Source organism: Cervus canadensis, chromosome 26, assembly GCF_019320065.1.
Source record: "Cervus canadensis isolate Bull #8, Minnesota chromosome 26, ASM1932006v1, whole genome shotgun sequence".
In the NCBI taxonomy this organism is placed as follows: Eukaryota; Metazoa; Chordata; class Mammalia; order Artiodactyla; family Cervidae; genus Cervus; species Cervus canadensis.
The window spans coordinates 50,704,628-50,723,376 of record NC_057411.1 but is presented as its reverse complement, the minus strand read 5'-3'; the positions used below and the strand labels follow the sequence as shown (position 1 = coordinate 50,723,376).

General features: G+C 64.5%; 1 protein-coding gene across 4 annotated transcripts in view; it reads left to right on the top strand.

Annotated features, from left to right (window-relative positions):
- Positions 1-12,738, top strand: part of DOK7 (docking protein 7) — a 33,173-nt gene extending 20,435 nt beyond the window's left edge. Inside the window, exons 4-10 of one of the 4 annotated variants that reach the window (XM_043448342.1) lie at positions 3,143-3,262; positions 5,029-5,145; positions 5,911-6,590; positions 9,953-9,995; positions 11,835-11,963; positions 12,055-12,272; positions 12,359-12,738. In XM_043448342.1, coding sequence (XP_043304277.1) covers positions 3,143-3,262; positions 5,029-5,145; positions 5,911-6,590; positions 9,953-9,995; positions 11,835-11,963; positions 12,055-12,191 — 1,226 coding nt within the window. In that variant the 3' untranslated portion in view covers positions 12,192-12,272; positions 12,359-12,738. The remainder of the gene's footprint in view (positions 1-3,142; positions 3,263-5,028; positions 5,146-5,910; positions 6,591-9,952; positions 9,996-11,834; positions 11,964-12,054; positions 12,273-12,358) is intronic. The other 3 variants (XM_043448341.1, XM_043448343.1, XM_043448340.1) reach the window with 3 other exon arrangements.
- Positions 12,739-18,749: the final 6,011 nt, after the last annotated feature.

Genomic DNA, 18,749 nt, shown 5'->3' with positions numbered 1-18,749 from the left:
TTACCTTCCAACAGAACAACCCGGGTGGCTGGTTCCAAGACAGGGAGCCTGGGGGTTGCCAGCCCCTCGTGCCTGGGCCCCAAACCCTGTAGAGTGTCCCCTCTGCCACTTACTGTGGTCCAGAGCCCAGGGGAGGGGACTGGCCCCGCTTCGGGGTGGAGTGAGGGCTTCACGGACATGGATGAGAGGGGGCGGGTGGGAGGGGCATGGTGGCAGTGACCACACCTGTTCAGTTCAGTCCCTCAGTCGCGTCCGACTCTTTGCGACCTAACCCCATGGACCACAGCACGCCAGGCCTCCCTGTCCATCACCAACTCCCGGAGTCTACCCAAACCCATGTCCATAGAGTCGGTGATGCCATCCAACCATCTCATCCTCTGTCATCCCCTTCTCCTCCCACCTTCAATCTTTCCCAGCATCAGGGTCTTTTCAAATGAGTCAGCTCTTCACATCAGGTGGCCAAAGTATTGGAGTTTCAGCTTCAACATCAGTCCTTCCAATGTACATTCAGGACTGATTTCCTTTAGGATGGACTGGTTGGATCTTCTTGCAGTCCAAGGGACTCTCAAGAGTCTTCTCCAACACCACAGTTCAAAAGCATCAATTCTTCGGTGCTCAGCTTCCTTTATAGTCCAATTCTCACATCCATTCATGACCACTGGAAAAACCTTGACTAGACAGACCTTTGTTGACAAAGTAATGTCTCTGCTTTTTAACATGCTGTCTGGGTTGGTCATAACCTTCCTTCCAAGGAGCAAGCGTCTTTTAGTTTCATGGCTGCGGCCACCACCTGCAGTGACCGTGGACCACACCTGCACAACAAGGCAAAACGGGCCAGGCTCTAGCTTTCCTTCCCTCCTCGCGGACAGACGAGCAAACAGGAAACACGGAGACACTTTCCTGGGGAGGGGCGTCTGAAGGCAAGGGCCGGGCTGCCCGCGCCCCCTCTTTCTATCCACACTCAGTGGGGGCCGCTCCTGGCGCCTGGCCCTGTGAAAGTGTCCCTGAGTGCCCAGGGGTCGGGGCCAGGAAAGGCCACGTCACAGGAGCAGAGTCAACAGGAGGAGGGTGGTTACGTGTGGCTGAGGGGCGTTCTGGGCGAGGGCGGGGCAGGGGCTTGCGGATGTGGCCACCCTCGGGGAGGTGTGCCAGGTGGGCCAGGCACGTTTGTTCCTCAAAGCCTGGGGTGGAGAGGGGAGCCCGGGGCGGTAAGCGGTTGGTGCTGCGTCTGGGCGGCCTTGTCTCTTGGTTGCGAGGCTCGGGTGGGCCCCCTCAGAGACTCACGTCCCCTGTGGGAGCCCCTGGGGCTGCCAAGGACGGGGGCAGGTGGCGGCCAGTGCGGGAGCAGGAGCCCGCAGATGCCCGCGGAATGCCGCCGGCTCCGCTCCCTCCTGTAACGCAGTTTTTTATAGTCGGGGGACTGGCTGTGTCAGCGCCGCTGCCAGCTGACCATAAGCTTGGGATTAGAGGCCTGGCCCCAGCTGAGCGGGGCGTCCGGGACAGGGCCTCCTCCCTGTCCGCCCGCTGCCGGCCAAGGTCCCGGCTTGAGTTCCTGGTCAGCAGCCCCCCCACCCCGGGGCCGGGAGAAGGAGAGACCCCGCCCAGCCCCGTGGGCAGCGAGCCTCAGGGGGGCCTTAGAGGGGGCCCGGCAGGCGGGCGGGGGTGTCGCTGCTCTGCTCCTGGCCGGGGCTCCGTGGTGCCCGTCCCGGCCTCTGTTTCCTGGTCTCTCCAGCGGGCGTGCCACCAGCTAGGGCCCTGGGGGGCCGCCCAGGGGCACAGCGGCGGCACCACGTGTGGGGCTGGCCCGGGGCCCTGGAATCCGGGGCGGGCGAGCGTGACCAGGCCGGTTTTAGAGTGCCGCTTCCCTGGCCTGCCCGCCCCACCCCGAGTGCCCTCCTCCTCCGCGCGGGGGGCCGGCCTTTCTTTGGGCAGACGGCGGCGAGGCACGAGGGATTCTTGGGCGGTGATGGCACGCCGGGCGCGCGGCCCGCGGGACCCGGTGTCCCCATTCACGCGGCCGCGGGACTCCATTCACGCCAGCGGGCTCCACCCAGGCTCCCGCAGGCCCAGGCACCCCCCCCAGACCCCCCCAGCCCCCCTGGGGAGAGGATCCTAGCTGGCCTCCCCCTGTCAACAACAGTGATCAGCAAAACTTCAGTCACAAGAACAGAGAAGAGTTTTGTTTGAGCTCCACCTGAGGACTGACCCGTAAGCCTGCTTGCCAAATGGCTCTGCAGAAGCAGGGCTTTTCAGGGGCTTTATCGGAGTTTATCGCGTCAGAACAAAGAACATTAAAGAAGTCGGGGTTACGTGTTTTCACGCTTCCTCCTCCCCCCAGAAGAACGGATCAGCCTGTGCCCAGTGAGTCAGCGTGGCCTTGGCACCTGGGGAGGGATGTCACCCTGGATGGAGGGCCAGCACTGTCTTCTTTAACACGGACGTTTTTACGTCTGGTCAGGGTGCCCTTTGCTTTTATGATCAAAGCAGATGTACAGTGTATGTTTGATAGGCTGCAAACAGGCGGCTTTGGTTAGCATCAAATTCGGGTTAACTCCCGCGTGGGCCACAGTGACCTTCCTGTATCTCAAGATGTGAGTGTTCCTTTGACCCTCTCTGCGGGTGGGAGTGCCGGGGTGGGGGTGCTCCAGGGGTCCCCACCCTGAGAACACGCCCGGGAAGAGGAGAGGCCTCGGAGGGGGCCAGGCCGCTCAGCACAGCCCCAGCTGAGGAAGCCAGGCCCCACAGCCGCCTCCTGGGGGGTGCACCTGCCCCTGCCACCCCTCAGAGGAGCACGGGGAGTGGGAAGTGGCTGCTGGGCGCTCTGTGCAGACAGGACGCCCTCCTTGCCCTCCGGCCACCCTCTACCATTGTCCTCATCCACCCTGTCCAGGCCGCTCAGCCCGGCCCAGTGCCTTCAGGCCTGGGAGAGCCGCGTGTGGCCGCAGCCTCCTGGGCGAGTTGTGCATTTTCCGTGGTGGGGAAGAGGCTCGCATCGCCCTGGTGCAGGGGTTGGGGGGGGACTCGTGGGTTTGCTTGGCTTCGGCGGGAGCCTCCATCTGGCGGCCCATGCCCACCCCACAGGGGTCCCACGCCACCGATGCCCTGGGCCAGGCTGACAGCAGGGTCTGTCCTCCCCACTCAGGGGCCGGAGTCTTCTTCCTGTCCTCCGCCGAGGGAGACCAGATCAGCTTTCTGTTCGACTGCATTGTCCGAGGCATCTCGCCCACCAAGGGCCCCTTCGGGCTGCGGCCTGTTCTTCCAGGTGAGTGCGTAGTGGGCGGAGGGGACGCCTGGCCTGGCCAGAGGGTTTGGGGGGGCTGCTGCTGTGAGCCCCCGCGGGGCTCCCGGGGTGGGGGGCGCTCACACTGGCACAGCCCCTTTTTCACAAGATGCTCAGAGGCTGCGGCTTCAGGGCCGGGATGAGCTACCGCGGCCGTACTGGGTGGACCAGCGCGAGGCCAGAGCCTGGAACTGCATCCCCCCCTTCAAAGACCTGAGCGGGCCCTGCCTCCCAGACCTGGCTGAGAGCCTTGCCCGAGGTCTCTGGGGTCAGCTCTCTGGCCCCGCCTGAGCCGGTGTTCGGGCTGGAGGCCGCCTTGTGAGGTGGGGTCTTGGTGCCCGCACGTCGGGGTGGTGGGGGTGGGGGCCCGCCGCTCTGAGCTGGCCTGGCCTTCTCCCTGCTTCCCCGGCGTGGGCGGGGCGCCCCTCTCATTTGAGTCCTGGGCCGGGGATGTTGCCGGCCCCCGGAGTGCATGCTAGCCGGGCACTTCCTTGCGCCGGGTGAGCTCTATCCTCCCCGCTCGGGGACAGCTGCCTTGGGAGGGACAAAGGCGGGCCCTGGGCATTGCTGCTGCCCTGCACTGAGGCCCTCTGGGCGGTGGTACCTGGGACTGCTGCTGCTGCTCTGGCCCCAGTGAGGTGGCGCTTGTCCCCTGGTCCAGGTGGGAGACCAAGGCCTGCGTCAGGCAGCAGATGGTCACTGAGCTCTCAGTTGCAGCCTTCTTGCATGAGCCCCGCAGCCAGACAGGGGTCAGGTGGACCTTCTAGGGAGGCTGGGGCTGTGCCAGGACACCCTTTCCCCGCCTCAGCCCCTGGGCCCCCAGCCCGAAGTGAGTCAGAGGGAGGTGCGGGTGATGGATGCAGGGACAGGGCTCCTGGGACCAGAGCCCTGCTGCCCAGGCTCTGCTGGGTGGCATGGCTGTGCCCTCTGCTGGCACCTTCCTGCATTGCAGCCACAGGTGCGGCGTGGATGGGGAGCGTGTGGACAGGGCAGGGGTGGGCACGTGGGGTGTGGATGGAGCTGGTGGGGCTCTGCTCTCTGAGCCTGGCTGGTGTCCCACCGAGGTCTGTGATCGTCAGGGACTCTTGAGACGTGGCCTCCAATGGGTGTGCAGCCTTAACCCTCGGGGATCTTGGAGTGTCTCCTCCAGCTGACTGCGGCTTGGCGGGGGCCCACTCAGGCCCCAAGGCTCGGAGGCAGGACCTGCCTCAGACAGACAGAATTGCTAGGAAGAAGCGAGAGATTAGAGTTCAGAGTTCCCGCCCCTGCCCTGAGCACATGTTCTGTGTGTTCCCACCCGGGCCCAATCGTGACTGGGGGGCAGATGCTGATGCCAGGCTCGGGGAGGGCGAGGGGTGGGGCTGCGAGTCCGTCCAGTGCCAGCGTCTTGCAGACCTGCCGGCCGCAGGAGGGTGTCCTGGCGTCCTGACCACCCCCTGCAGGGACTGTCAGCTTCGGGCCAGGGACATCGGCTGGTGGTTGAGGGGCTGTCCTTTCCTTGGGCCCAGGACACAGGATGGTGGCCAGGGGACCTGCGCTGGGATGTTTGGGGTACCCTGAGCTCGGGGTCCAGTGGCTGGTGTGCAGGCATGGTGGGGGGGTGCGGTGGCTGGGGCTCCCAGGGGTTCTGTCCTGGCTTTGGGGCTGGACCAGGGTCCACGCAGCTCCGATGGCATTGGGGTCCTGGGGAGGACGCTGCTGCGACAGGCCTGGGGCCGCGTCCTCACCGACACCCTGCTCTGCCGCAGACCCGAGCCCTGGAGGCCCCGCCCTGGAGGAAAGGGTGGCGCAGGAGGCCCTGGAAGCCCTGCAGCTGGAGAAGCGGCTCAGCCTCCTCTCTCACTCCGGCCGGCCGGGCAGCGGAGGTAGGGCCATGACCCGGAGCGGGGCGGGCGGGGCGAGCGGGGCGGGGCGGGGCGGTCCGGCGGCCCTGGGGCTGGCCCCGCCCCTTTAAGCCGCCCCCGCCCCCAGCTCCTGTCCACTCCTCTGTCCCCCTCACACAAGGGGCCACACTCACCCAGCTCCAGCCTGGATGCCGACCGGGGCGTGGTGAGGACAGGCTGCACCGTCTGTGCCCAGAGCGGGGACCCGGGGGTGTCAGCTGCTGGTGCAGAGGCACCCCCCCCACCCGCCCCGCTGCTGTGGTTCATGGGGAGACGGAAGGAAGGGGCTGAGATCCTCGAGGGGCCCCTGCAGCTCTCGAGAAGGGGGCCAGCCCCCGGGCTGGGGGGCGGCACCGGGGTCTCTGGGCCCAGAGCAGGGGAGCCCTGCGGGCCCTCTGTCCTCTGGGGTTGCCGACAGCCCCACGGGTGCATGCTGGGGACGGCGGCCTGTCCAGGCCCTACAGCGGGGGTCTCAGGTGTGCCCGGGGCTGCCACATCCTTGGAGAAGGTGCTCATGTCTGGTTCCCAGGGCGACGGTGGGGAGGGCGTTGACGTGGGGAGGGGGCGGGCCCTGGGGGCGGGGTCTGGGGAGGGGATGTGTGAGCTGTCCCAGCGTGAAGAGCGTTACCTCCGCAGGGCCCGGGCCTCAGGGGCCGGGCGTCAGCCCCCCACCCAGGTTCTCCCGCCCCCCGCCCACCTGAGTGGCCGAGCCCCTCCGCAGCCTCAGCCCCGGGCTCTTCCACCCAGGGGACGACCGCAGCGTGTCCAGCTCGTCGTCAGAGGCCAGCCACTCGGACGTCAGCGCCAGCAGCCGGCTCACGCCGTGGCCGGAGCCGTCCTCGTCCTCGGCCAGCACGTCGCAGGAGGGCCCCGGGCTGGCGGCCGCCCAGGCCCCTGGGGACGCCGCGTCTGGCGCTGCCAGGGCCGCCCCAAAGCCACTGCGGCCGCGGCAGCTGCAGGAGGTCGGCCGCCAGAGCTCCTCGGACAGCGGCATCGCCACTGGCAGCCACTCCTCCTACTCGGGCAGCTTCTCGTCGTGCGCGGGCAGCAGCCTGGACGTGTGGCGGGCCGGCGACGAGCTCGGCTCCCTGCTCAGCCTGCCGGCGGCCGGGGCCCCAGAGCCCGGCCTGTGCGCCTGCCCACCCGGGGCGGCCGAGTACCAGGTGCCCGCCGCCCCGCGGCCGCACTACGACACGCCCCGCAGCCTGCGCCAGGCGCCCCGGGACCAGCCCCCCGCCGCGCCGGGCAGCCCCGACGGGGGCGCCCGGGACTCAGGGTGTCCCCCTGGCTGGCCTGGCGAGAGACGGCGGGGACCGGCGCCAGAGGCGGCAGCGGCGGGGGCTGGCGAGCCCTGGGAAGCGGGCGTCCCCCACGCCGGGCCCCCTCCCGCGCTCTTTTCCGCGTGTCCTGTCTGCGGAGGACTGAAGGTAAAGCCCCCTCCCTGAGGGTGGTGGGGGCCTGGGGGTGGGGGTGGGGCGGTGCTGAGCTCCGTGGGGAGGGCCCGGGGTCAGAGTGGGGACCAGCCTGCAGGGAGGGCTGCGTCCTGGGCAGCTTCGGGGCGGCAGAACCCAAGGACCTCCCAGTGCTCCTCGACGTGTGTCCCAGGGGCCTCCACCTACCTGGCCCCCCGCATCTCCTTGCCGAAGTTGCACCCACAGGTGGCCCATCCTTTGAACAGGACCCTGAGGCTCAGGGGGCCTGCTGGCTGGTGGGGGTCTGCTCTTGGGACCCTAGCACCTCTGTGGCTCACTCACAGCAGCCTCTTGTGGGTGGGGAAGGGCAGGGTTTGGGGTCACGCGTCGGGAGCCCCAGGACCGTCCCTCCTCCCACTCCTGGCTGAGCCCAGGGCCTGTGTTCAGGACCAGAAGGTGCAGGGTGGGGACGTCCGTTCCCGTTCCGGGGCCCCAGGCACCGCGTGCGCCCTCAGGGGCAGCCTGCTCCCCTGCATGGACTTTGGCTGCGTGGCCTGCTCTGTCCCTTGGCGCCGCAGTTGGTTCCAGACGCCCCTGTGGAAGGCGAGGCCCATGGCTGCCCACCTGGGCTCCGGCCGGCGGGCATCCCGTGCTCAGCTCACCTGTAAATGTTCCGCTTTGTACCTTCACTGTCAGCTGAAGACCGTTTGTCGCTCTTTTCACATTTTTAAAACCTGACACCGTTTGTAAGACCTTCTTAGACTGGAAATAAAACTGTTTTTTCTTACTGTCTTGTCCTATTCCGTGTGGCTGGCTCTCTCCGCCTCCTGCCCCGGCCCTGCCGCTTGGGGCCTTTCGCTGTCTCTGAAATCCGGGGCCCGGCCTCCTTCGGCCCGCGGGTTGCAGCCGTACAAGGCCTTGCCTGTCTGGTTGGCCTTAAGCCTGAACACGCCGGAAGCATGAACCAGGAGAGAGGCCTCGGACAGCCCCCGGGGCCCGTGCATGCATGTGTGGTGTGTGTCTGCGTGTGATGTGTGCATGTGAGAGCGTGCGTCTGCATGCGTGTGCATTGTGTATGAGGTGTGTACGCAAGTGTGGCATGCGGCGTGCACGCGTGTGTACACATGTGCATGCACTTGCATGTGCTGTGCGTGTGTTGCCTGTCTGGTGTGATGTATGCTTGTGTGCCAGGTATGTGCGTGTGCGCGCCCATGTGTGTGACACCGTGTCTGCACGCGTTCACTGGAGACCACAGCGCAGTCTTCAGTGGTCTGCTTGGGCTCAGGCAGGTGGCTCGCTGTGTCCAGGGAGGGTGGACCCCCGCCATCTTCTGGGTCAGCGAGGGTCCTGGCTCTGAGCCTGAAGCGCCCCCGTCCCCAGTCTCTCCCGTGTGGGTGGCAGAGCTGCCGGGACCCCCCCATCACGGGCTCCCTGCAAGTCCCGGGGGACCACGTCTTACCCTTGTTCACCACCTGGTGGGGACCCGGGTCCCAGGTTCCCCGGGGGTGCTGAAAGTAGGCTCTGACTTGGCCCCTGCAAGACTGCAGTGGGAAAGGCAGGCTGGGGGGTCTCTCCCATCGGGAGTCCCCTGCCCCGTACATGGGACGGCAGTGCTGCCGGCCTGGGAGCTGGGGACTAGCGAGACACCACGTCTAGTGGAAGCTTGTCCGCGGGAGTCGTCTCCCCGCAGATGGCCCGCCGGCCTTGCTGCCAAAGAGCGAGGGGCTGGGAGCGGCTGGAGCTGCGGGCGGGGGGCTTCCAGGCTCCGTCCCGCGGGGCCACCCCTCCAGCAGAGCCGGCGGAGGCCCTGGCGGCCCAGGGAACTACCCCCACGTGAAGCCGGGCGGGCTGGAAGCCGGACCTCCCTCCTGCCGGCCCCCGCCCCGCGAGGGTGTCCTGGCTGTGAGCGCCGGGCTCCTTGTCAGAGGCTGATGGCTGAGACTTCAGGGGAGGGCCGTCTGGGGGCTGAGGCGGGCAGGGTGGACTGTGGGCAACGCTCGGTGGGGGGGACCCGGGCCCGGGTGGAGTGGGTGGCCCAGGCCTTCCAATGGGGGCCCTGGGCCAGGGGAGGCAGGGCCCTTCGTGGCGGTGGCCCCTGACCACGAGGCCCTTTGGGGAGGCTCTGGAGGAGGCCCGGCCCCCACGGCGGCTGCGTCTCAGGTTCCCCTGAGCCTAGCGTGGCCCGGGGACCGGTGGGGGTTGGGGGGCATCTCGCCTGGTGGGGCTGGGTGGGCCCCAGGACAGCACCCACCCGCCCCCACGAGGCTTCCAATTCACTTACTCTCATCTCTGAGCCGATGGGGTGGGTGACAAAGACAGCCCTCCCCCTTCCCAGAGGGAAGTGTGAGGCCGTAGGATGGGCCTGGGTCCCTGGGCCTCATGTGTGCTCCTGGCTGGGAATGCCTGCCCCCCACCCCCACCCCCGGGGCCACTGGAGACCCCCCTCACCCCACGGGCCATGTATGCCCGCCTGCCCCCACCTGGTCCCAGGGAAGGCGGACGGGACTGCGTTCGCTCCCCCCCAGCCCCTGGCTGCATCTTTGGGGCTGCAGGCCGTGCCTGCAGGACTGGCCCTGGAAGCGGGTGCCGCTGTGGGTGGGGCTCCCAGTGACGGGGGGCCCCCGAGGGCAGCCGGCTCTCATCCCAGGTCTCAGGGGTCACACATACCCTCCCCAAGTCCTGGAGCCTGCCCGGTGGCCTCTTCAAAGGTGATGGGTCGGGGCTCCCAAAAGGAGCCGGCCTGGGGCCAGGGCTGGGGTGCTGTTTCCTGAGTGTGGGCAACACCTTTACCCCCCTGAAGAGCAGGTCGGCTTCTGAACCCCCTGTTCCAGCCCATGGCCCCCCCGGGAGGCCCCCCTGCCAGGCTGCCCCTCAGCCACGCTGGGGTGCTGGGTCCAGCCCTGGGGGGGGGGCCCATCTCCTCCTGGTTGTGTGAAGCAGAGGCCCAGGCAGTGATGACCGTGCCCGTGGTGGGGCGCCACCCCCCGCCCGCTCCGCCCCCAGCTCTGAGGTCTCCAAACCGTCTTGCTCCTCCGGGCCCATATGCACCTCCAATCAGACGCCCCAGACTGGCTGCCCTGCAGTCTGGGGGCCCTGACTCATCTCATGAGGCCCCCAGGAGTGGCTCACCCGGGGTGCCCTGCTTAGAGCAAGTGGACAGTGCCCTTGAGCACCTCACAACGAACCCGCTGTGAACATGTGACACATGGCGTGGCTGCGGGCCACGTCTGGGGCCCCGAGGTGCCACCACCTCGCCCCACATGGGCTGTGTGGGTGTCAGGGTGGGCAGGGCCCTGAGAGGGGGCAAACCCAATGAGCCCGAACTCTGCCCAGGGTGGAGCTGGGTGGACGACTGACGTGTGTTCTCCTTGGTCTAGGCAGCTGCTGCCATGCCCCCCGGGCTCCTGGTGACCCACGCAGGTAGGCCTCAGCCTGGGCACCAGCGCCCACCAACCCGGGGCAGGGACGTGGGGTCACGGCGGCTGTGGTCACGGCCCAGCCAGAGTGTCTGCCAGATGAGACGCTGGGGGACAGCGGGAGGAGGGGGACGGTGGGAGAGGGGGACGGTGGCTGGGTGGGCCCTGGCTGGAGTTGGGGGGGCCAGGCAGCGGGTTGGGGACAAGGTGGCCAAGTGTGTCCAGCCTGCCGCGGAGGCTGCGTGGACAGGGCGGGCGGGTCCAGGGCTGGCCTGGAGCCCAAGCCTTTAAGAGGAAGCCTGTCCCCAGGGGACAGAGAATGGAGGTGATGATTGCCCAGGGGACCATTGCCCAGGGGCCCAGGCAGGGAGCGAGGGGAGATACAGGGTCTCCTCGGGGACGCCCCCGTACACGGGGACAGCTGGGCAGAGCTGGCTCTGGGCTGGCAAGGCCTGGGCGGGTGGAAGGGGCCGCGGGTGGGGGCGGTTGGCCTGGCCCGGCTGGGGAGGGTCCACTCTGCACTTGGTCTTCTTGGTGCATAGAGGCCCCTCCAGCCTGGGGGGCAGTCCTTACAAGCCTAGGTCTTTCCCTCTTCTTTTCAGGGGGGCGTGCCCCGTTTGGGGTTGGCCCCTGTGGGCCAAGCAGGGCCCTCCTCTCGGATTTCAGGAGCTGGGCCTCCTTCCCAGACTCCCCTCAGACCCCTGTCTCAGCCCCCAAGGGCTCTCCTCGCTCCAGCCAGGCCTTTGCCCCCCCCGCCCCCCCGACTTCATCCCTTGGCACATGCCCCCTTCTCCAGGCAGCCCGCCCAGATTTCCCCTGGGCCCCTTGGTCTAAGAGCCTCCCCAAGGCGCCTCTGCCTGTTATCTCGGGTTACACGGGAAAGGGTCTGCGTCTACCCCTCTGTGTCAGTGCTCACCCAGGCCTGCCCAGAGTGGGGTCCCGCCTTGCTGTTTGGGTGTATTGGATGGGAGCTTGGAGCCAGCATGGGCTCAGCGAGGCCAGGCTCTTCCTTGCCACCCTGGGCGGGGGGAGTGCAGAGGGCCCTGCCCAGCGCCATCCACCAGGCCTCTTGCACTGCCCACTGGGCCTCAGGGAGGAGCTCTCCTCGGGGGTGATGGGGCGATGGGCTCTGTGCTACAGACACAGTGGATTTACAGAGAGCCCTGAGCTTTGAGCCCTGCCTCAGGGCTGAGATGTCTGGGGCTTGGACTCACTCCCATCCTCTGCCTGATGAGGGCGCTCAGCCAGCTGCCTGGCAGAGAGGGGCCACCCCCTGACCTGGCTATGACCCGGGTGGACCCCACAGACAGCCAGGGCCAGGAGCAGTTTCTTAGATGGGGGAGAGGAGTTCCCAGGGGCCATCCTGGAGAAGGTGTCACTGTGAAAAGAAGTGTGGGTGGGCCTGTGCTCAGGGAAGGACTCACTAGTCCACAGGGGGTCCCTGACACAGGCGGGGTGACCCAGGAGGACAGCGGAAGGGGAGGGCTGGGGGTGGGCTGGGACAGCAGGGCAAGGCGGCCTGGGAGGGGGCAGGGCACTGGGGAGCCCAGGAGGAAGTGGTGGGGAGAGACGCTGGAAGGCTGGGTGGCCAGGGGCTGAAGACAGAAGTGTGGCTGCTTGGACCCAGTGGGGCCATCGGGGCGCCCCCGGGCAGCCCGCTGTGTGGGTGGGGGGGGGGGGGAGGCGTGGGGGGGTGGGCAAAGGTGATGGGAAGATGGGGGGCACCGGGGAGGCCCTGGAAAGGTGGAGGTGAGACGCCAGAGGGGTGGCCTGCAGTGGGGAGCTCTTTTCTGGACCGTCTAGGGGGTCACCGCCTGGGGACTGACGGCCGCTGTCCCCGCAGGAGCTCCGGGTCCCGGGAGGCCGCGCGGTGAGGCGCCCACCTACGTGAACGTGCCCGCCAGCCCCTGCCCTGCCAAGCGGCTGCACTACCTGGGCCTGCAGCTGCCGGAGGCGGGCGCGGGCGTGCGAGGTGGGTGCGCGGGCGATGGGCTTCCTCCTCAGGGGTCCGGGGGGTCGCGGGGGGCTCGGCCCGGCCGCGCTCACCCCGCGCGTAATTGCAGGGGCCGGCGCCTCCCGCTACGCGCTGATTGACGTCGCGGCCACCGAGGCGGCGCACAGGGCGGGGGCCCAGCACGCGCAGGCCCGGGAGGAGCGGCTGCCCGCGCCCGAGCAGAGGCCGAAGGCGGCCCCGCGGTGAGGCGGCTGGACGACGGCGACGCGCCTGGACGGCGGAGGGAGCGGCCCCGCGCCATTGCGGCGGTCGGGCTCGGAGCCGAGGGTGGGCGCGCTTCCCCGGGCCCGGGCGGGGGCGGCGGGTGGACGGACGGCTCTGGTTGCCCCTCTGACGCCTGCTCTGGCCCCCAGGCCAGCGGGAGATGCCTCCTGTACAGGTGTCCGCGGCGGCTCCGGTGGACCCGAGGCAGCGTCTGGCCAGCAGTTTCCGGCCCTGGGATGTGAGCTGCCCGCAACCTTCCCTAGAGGCGGCGGCCCAGTGAAGAGGACCCTCGTCTCCAACCAGGGCGGGTGTGTGGGGGGGTGTCCATCTGCAGGGCTCCATCATCCCCTCCGGGTCACCACTGCCTTGCGCCCAGAGGGCGTGGCCCTTGAGCCCTTCAGCGGACTGTCGGCCTCCCGGGACCCATTCAGTTAGTCCTGTGAACGGTTTAGATCTTTAAAATCGCTTATGTTCCTTGTCAACACAGCCAGTTATTTCCTGAGGGCTGGGGCTCCTGCTGTGTGCTTCTGGGTGCACAGGTTGGACCCCTGGCCGGCGGGCGGGGGTTTCCCGAGGCCTTGGGGGTCGACAGGCGTGTCCGTGACTCAGTGGGCAGGAGGGGTGGTCCTGGCTCCCCTGGCCGGTGGGGGGTGGTCTGGGTGCTGGGAAGTTCCTGGAGTTGGTGGTGGGCTTTCTGTCCTCCTTGCTGAGCTGGACCCTCCCACCCTGGTCTCAGAGATGTGATGGGGTTCTTCTGCCTGGTGGGGTTTCCAACCACCCTCAACACCCCCCCCCCACCCCCTGCCATACACACACACAGACCCACGTGCACTGCCTCCTGCGGTGATCCCACCCAGGACCCAGCAAGCCTCAGTTAGTCTGACCATGGGAAGCCTGTGGAACACCCCACACGTCCTCCACCTCTCGGGGGAGGGTCCCTCCGGTTGATGTGGCCAGGGTTGATGTAGCTCCCCTCCCCCACCAAGCCTGAGCCAGCAGATGCCCCCAGTGAGATGCAAAGGCCCCAGGGCCACTCCACACGCAGGTCCGAGTCTCACAGACCATGGACAGGACTCCAAGGGGAGCAAGCTTTTGTCTTTGCACGTGCGGGCAAAGTGTGGCCAACCCCAGTCCGGGGCTCCTGCTGTGTTGGGGCCCCTCAGCTGGGGGTTTGGGGTCTGGGCAGGCCACACGCTCCAGCGCGCGGACAGGCAGTCTGGGTCCCAGGCGTTACCCGTGACCTCGGGTGACTGGCGTCTGGGTCCTCCTGTTGTAGGAATAAGAGGAGCCCGCCGTGTCTTCACGAGGCCGACCCAGGATGTGGGGGCACCCAGGAAGGGCCCCTGCGGCCCCTTGGCCCTCTGCCCCGTGGGTGGCCGGGAGTCTCCTGGGCAGCGCCTGCCTGGAGGCACGTGGCCGTGGGAAGCAGAGCAGTTCCCTGCCGGGGTCTTCCAGGCCTGGCCAGAGGCACCTCGGAGGGGCAGTCGAGGAGCCAGGAATCAAAATACCAGGGGCAGGGGTTTGTCCTGACCCGTGACGGCTGCCCTCTGGCCAGGGAGGCTCTGGGGCGCGGGGGCTGAGCCACACGGAGCCAAGTGGGGACCAGAAAAATGCCTGCCCTTTCTGCAGAGCCGTGAAGGGCGGCTGGTGGTGGCCGAGTCCGTTGGGGTCACCTCGGCAAAACTGTTGCAGCCGAAGGGCGGCTGGTGGTGGCCGAGTCCGTTGGGGTCACCTCGGCAAAACTGTTGCAGCCGCCAGGGGTGAGGCACGCAGGCCACTCTGTGGTCGTGGAAGGTCTCGGGGACCCTGGACCCGAATCAAGCCTGAGAAGGGCTCCTCGCCTTTGCTGAGAGGAGCGCCCCGGCCTGGCCCCCGCGCTGACGCCGTCCTCACTGCCCGCCCCACTCCTGTCCTGTCGTGCCCCTGGCCCTCAGGGAGACCGTGCAGGGCGCTGGACACAGACTGGGCGGAGGGGTGCCCCGGAGCCTGGGGGCCTCCCGTCCCGGGTAGAGTTTAGCATCTGAACTCTGGAATATCAGTCTCAGACCGGAAGCCTTTTTTTTAAAAATTGAGGTATAATTACAGATTATATTAGTTTTAGGTGTGCAGCATCACGATTCTGTATCTGTGTATATTGTGAGATGACCACTGCAGTAAGTCTAGGTAACATCCGTCACCTTACAGAGTTACCGGGTTTTTTTTTCTCGTGGTGAGAACTCTGAAGACGGACTCTCCACCAGCTGTCACAAACAACACGGCATCGCTAACCAGAGTCCCGTGTCGTACACTGCACCCCGTGACCTGGTTTGTGACTGGGAGTTGGTGCCTCTTGGCTCCCTTTGTGGCGTCCACTCCTGGACCTCCATCTCTGGCAACCACATTCATCTGTTCTACCAGTTCAATTTTTTTTTAAGATTGCACATATATATGAGATCATACATTTGGCTCTCTGTCCTAATGCCCTCTTAGGTAAGCCAAGTTGTCACAAATGGCAGGGTTTCATTGTTTTAATGGCCGAGTAATATTCCACTTAGGAATAAGCTTTCCTGGTGGCTCAGCTGGTAAAGAATCCTCCTGCAGTGTGGGAGACCTGGGTTTGATCCCTGGGTTGGGAAGATCCCCTGGAGAAGGGAACGGCTACCCACTCCAGTATTCTGGTCTGGAGAATTCCATGGACTGTATAGTCCATGGGGTTGCAAAGAGTCAGACACGACCGAGCGACTTTCACTTTCAGTATTCCACTGTGTGTATATACCACATCTCTATCCACTCAGCTGTCCGCGGGCACTCAGTTTGCTTCTATATCTTGGCTGCTCTAAATAACGCTGCTGTGAACTCAAGGAGTGCAGATATCTTTCTGAGTTAGTGTTTCCATTTTCTTCAGATAAATACCCATAAGGAGAACTGCTGGATTATATGGTAGTTCCGTTTTTATTTTTATTTTCGAGGCATCTCCACAGTTTTCCATGGAGGCTGCACCCATTTACAGCAGTGCATAAGGCCCCTTTTTCCACATCCTTGCCGACCTTCGGTATCTGTTGTCTTTTGTATAATTTTAACTTTTTGGCTGTGCTGGGTCTTCACCGCTGCAGGGACTTCTCTTGGAGGGGCTATACTCTCTATTTGTGGTTCTACTCTCTATTTCTGGGCTTCTCATTGCAGTGGCTTCTCTTGTTGCTTAGCATGTCTCGCGGGAGCGCAGGTTTCCGTAGTTGCGGCTGGGGGCTCTGGAGTTGTGGCTGTCGGGCTTAGGTGGTCCGAGGCACGTGGGATCTTCCCAGACCAGGGATGGAACCCCATCTCCTGCATTGGGAGGCAGATTCTTTACCCCTGAGCCACCAGGGAAAGCCTGTCTGTCGTCTTTTTAGTAACAGTGCTTGTGACATGTGCCAGGTGATGTCTCGCTGTGGGCTTGATTTGCATTTCCCTAATGGTTAGTGATGCTGAGCATCTTTCTTGTGGTTTTTTCACTGCTGAGTAATATGAGTTCATACATTTTGGATATTAACCCCTTCTCAGACACGTGGTTCGCCGACCTCTTCTCCCATTCCACAGGCTGTCTTTTCACTCTGTTAGTGGTTCCCTTGCTGTGAAAGGAGAATTTTGGTTTGGTGTAGTCCCACTTATTTACTGTAGCTTTTGGTGTCAGGTCCGAAAAATTATCGCCAAGACTGATGTCAGGGAGCTTACTGCCTAGGTTTTCTTTTAGGAGTTTTATGGTTTCAAGTCTTACATTCTTTAATCCATTTTGACTTAATTTTTGTACATGGTGTAAGATGTATGCTGAGTTGCTTCATTGTGTCCAACTGTGACCCCACGGCCTGTAGCCCGCCAGGCTCCTTTGTCCATGGGATTCTCCAGGTGAGAATACTGCAGTGGGTTGCCATACCCTCCTCCACGGAACCTTCCCGACTCAGGGATCAGACCCGCGTTTCTTACGATCAGACCCGCGTTTCTTACGTCTCCTGCGTTGGCAGACGGGTTCTTCACCACTAGGCCCCCTGGTGTAAGATAGTGGCCCAGTTTTCCCAACACCATTTATCGAACAGACTATCCTTTCCCCATTGTATATTCTTGACTCCTCTGCTATAAATTAACTGACCGCGTGAGTGTGGGTTTGTTCTGACCTCTGTTCTGTCCCACTGATCTGTGTGTCTGTTTGATACCAGCACCACTGTCCTTGTTCAGCTGCTACGTCGTGTCTGACTCTGTGTGACCCTGTGGACTGCAGCACGCCAGGCTTCCCCGTCCTTCACTATCTCCTGAGTTTGCTGAAACTCATGTCCATTGAGTCAGTGATGCCATCCAACCATCTCATCCTCTGTCGTCCCCTTCTCCTCCTGCCTTCAATCTTTCCCAGCATCAGGGTCTTTTCTAATGAGTCGGTTCTTCGCATCAGGTGGCCAAAGTACTGGAGTTTCAACTCCAGCACCAGTCCTTCCAATGAACACCCAGGACTGATCTCCTTTAGGATGGACTGGTTGGATCTCCTTGCAGTCCAAGGGACTCTCAAGTCTTTTCTAGCACCACAGTTTGAAAGTATCAATTCTTCAATGCTCAGCCTTCTTTATGGTCCGACTCTTACATGACAACTGGAAAAACCATAGCTTTGACTAGACAGACTTTTGTTGGCAAAGTAATGTCTCTGCTTTTTAACATGCTGTCTAGGTTGCTCACAGCTTTTCTTCCAAGGAGTAAGCGTCTTTTAATTTCATGGCTGTGGTCACCATCTGCAGTGATTTTGGAGCTCAAGAAAATAAAGCATGTCACTGTTTCCATTGTTTCCCCATCTATTTGCCATAAAGTGATGGCACCAGGTCATGATCTTAGTTTTCTGAATGTAGAGTTTTAAGCCAGCTTTTTCACTCTCCTCTTTCACTATCATCAAGAGGCTCTTTAGTTCTTCTTCACTTTCTGCCATAAGGGTGGTGTCATCTGCATATCTGAGGTTATGGATATTTCTCCCAGCAGTCTTGATTCCAGCTTGTGCTTCATCCAGCCCGGCATTTCACATGATTTATTCTGCATATAAGTTAAATAAGCAGGGTGACAATATACGGTCTTGTCATACTCCTTTCCTAATTTGGAGCCTGTCTGTTGTTCCGCGTCTGGTTCTACGTGTCCATCGACAGGGACCTGGTTGAGGTCCTGAGAAAAGCCCAAGGTGGGGAGTAAGGAGCTGGGGGTGGGGTGGGCTCACGTGAGACCCCTTGGCCAGGGCCCGGGAGGTCACGCAGCTCGTCTCTGGGGAGGGGGTCCGCGAGGTGGGGGTAGGGAGGAGGGAAGTGTCACCGAGACGCAGGCGTGTCTCATGTTGGAGGGGACGAGGGTGCTCCCTGGGGCCTCTCCTGTGAAGGCACTGAGCCCCTTCATGAGCACCCCACCTCGTGACCTGATCACTTCCCCGAGGCCCCGCCTCTGGGTAAATCTCCTTGGGAGTTAGGTTCCAGCGTGGAGGTTTTGGGGACACCCTAAGTGGCTCACTTTGGGAAAGAGGGGTGCCGGGGGCCCTGCATTCATGAGCTGGCGCGGGTCCCCAGCGCTCGTGGGGACGCCCGCCGAGCCGCAGGCGTGTTCTCTGCCCCAAATGACCGTCGACAAGCCCCAGCTGCGCAGGGCGGCCGCTGCCCCGAGCAGGGCCCTCGCCTCAGCCACGTCCTCAGGGCAACGAGCGCCCATCGCTCCTCCGGCACGTCTGAGCCCAGGAGCAGCCCCCAGGCTGTTGGATCCTCTGACGGTAAACTGAGTCCCCGTTAGCAGCCATGTCCTGGGCGGACCTTGCACCGTCCCCCACTGTGAACCCATGAGGGCCAGGATGTTCCTCAGAGGGGGACTCAGTCCCCAAGTGTGTGGCTGGGGGCTCTGAACCCCCCACCCCCGAGCACCCTGGACGCCCGGGGTCTACCCCTGTCCTGACGGCTGTCTCAGTGCAGCGGCCCCAGCCCTGCCCACGGCCTGGTCACGGCTGGGAAGGACAGGGCAGCAGGTGCGGTTGGGGGCAGACGTGATGTGAGGGCCCAGCCGGGGCTGGCCAGGTGCCGGGCCCAGCGACCTGGGGGGGACCTCCTGCCATGGGGCCCCCTCCCTGCTCTTCACGGTGCCCTGACAGTCGGGCCGGCTGCCCTGGCGTTCCTTCTGAGACCAGCTAACAGGGCATCTGCCCCTGGGGTGCCAGTGATGACGGCGAGTCAGACGTGGCTGAGAGTGGGACACCCAGCGGGAGCGTCTGGGGCCTGCGTGTCACGGATCTGGCCCTGCCACGGGGCCTCGGCCAAGGGGCCAGGGAACAGTCTGCAGTGCTCGGAGAGCCCTGCAGGCTGCTGGGCTCCCCCACAACCCCGATCCGCGGGGGCAGGACCCCACTTCAGAGGCCAGGGTGCTGCCTGCTCAGCCCGCGTCTCCCGCCGAGCCAGGGAGGCCCAGCCGAGCCCCCCGGCCCGCCCGTGTCTCCCACCAGAGACTGGGGGTGGGGACGGGGCGGGAGAGGGGCCTGGACTCCCCAGGCCCAGCAGACACAGCGAGGCGGGGCCCGGCGACACC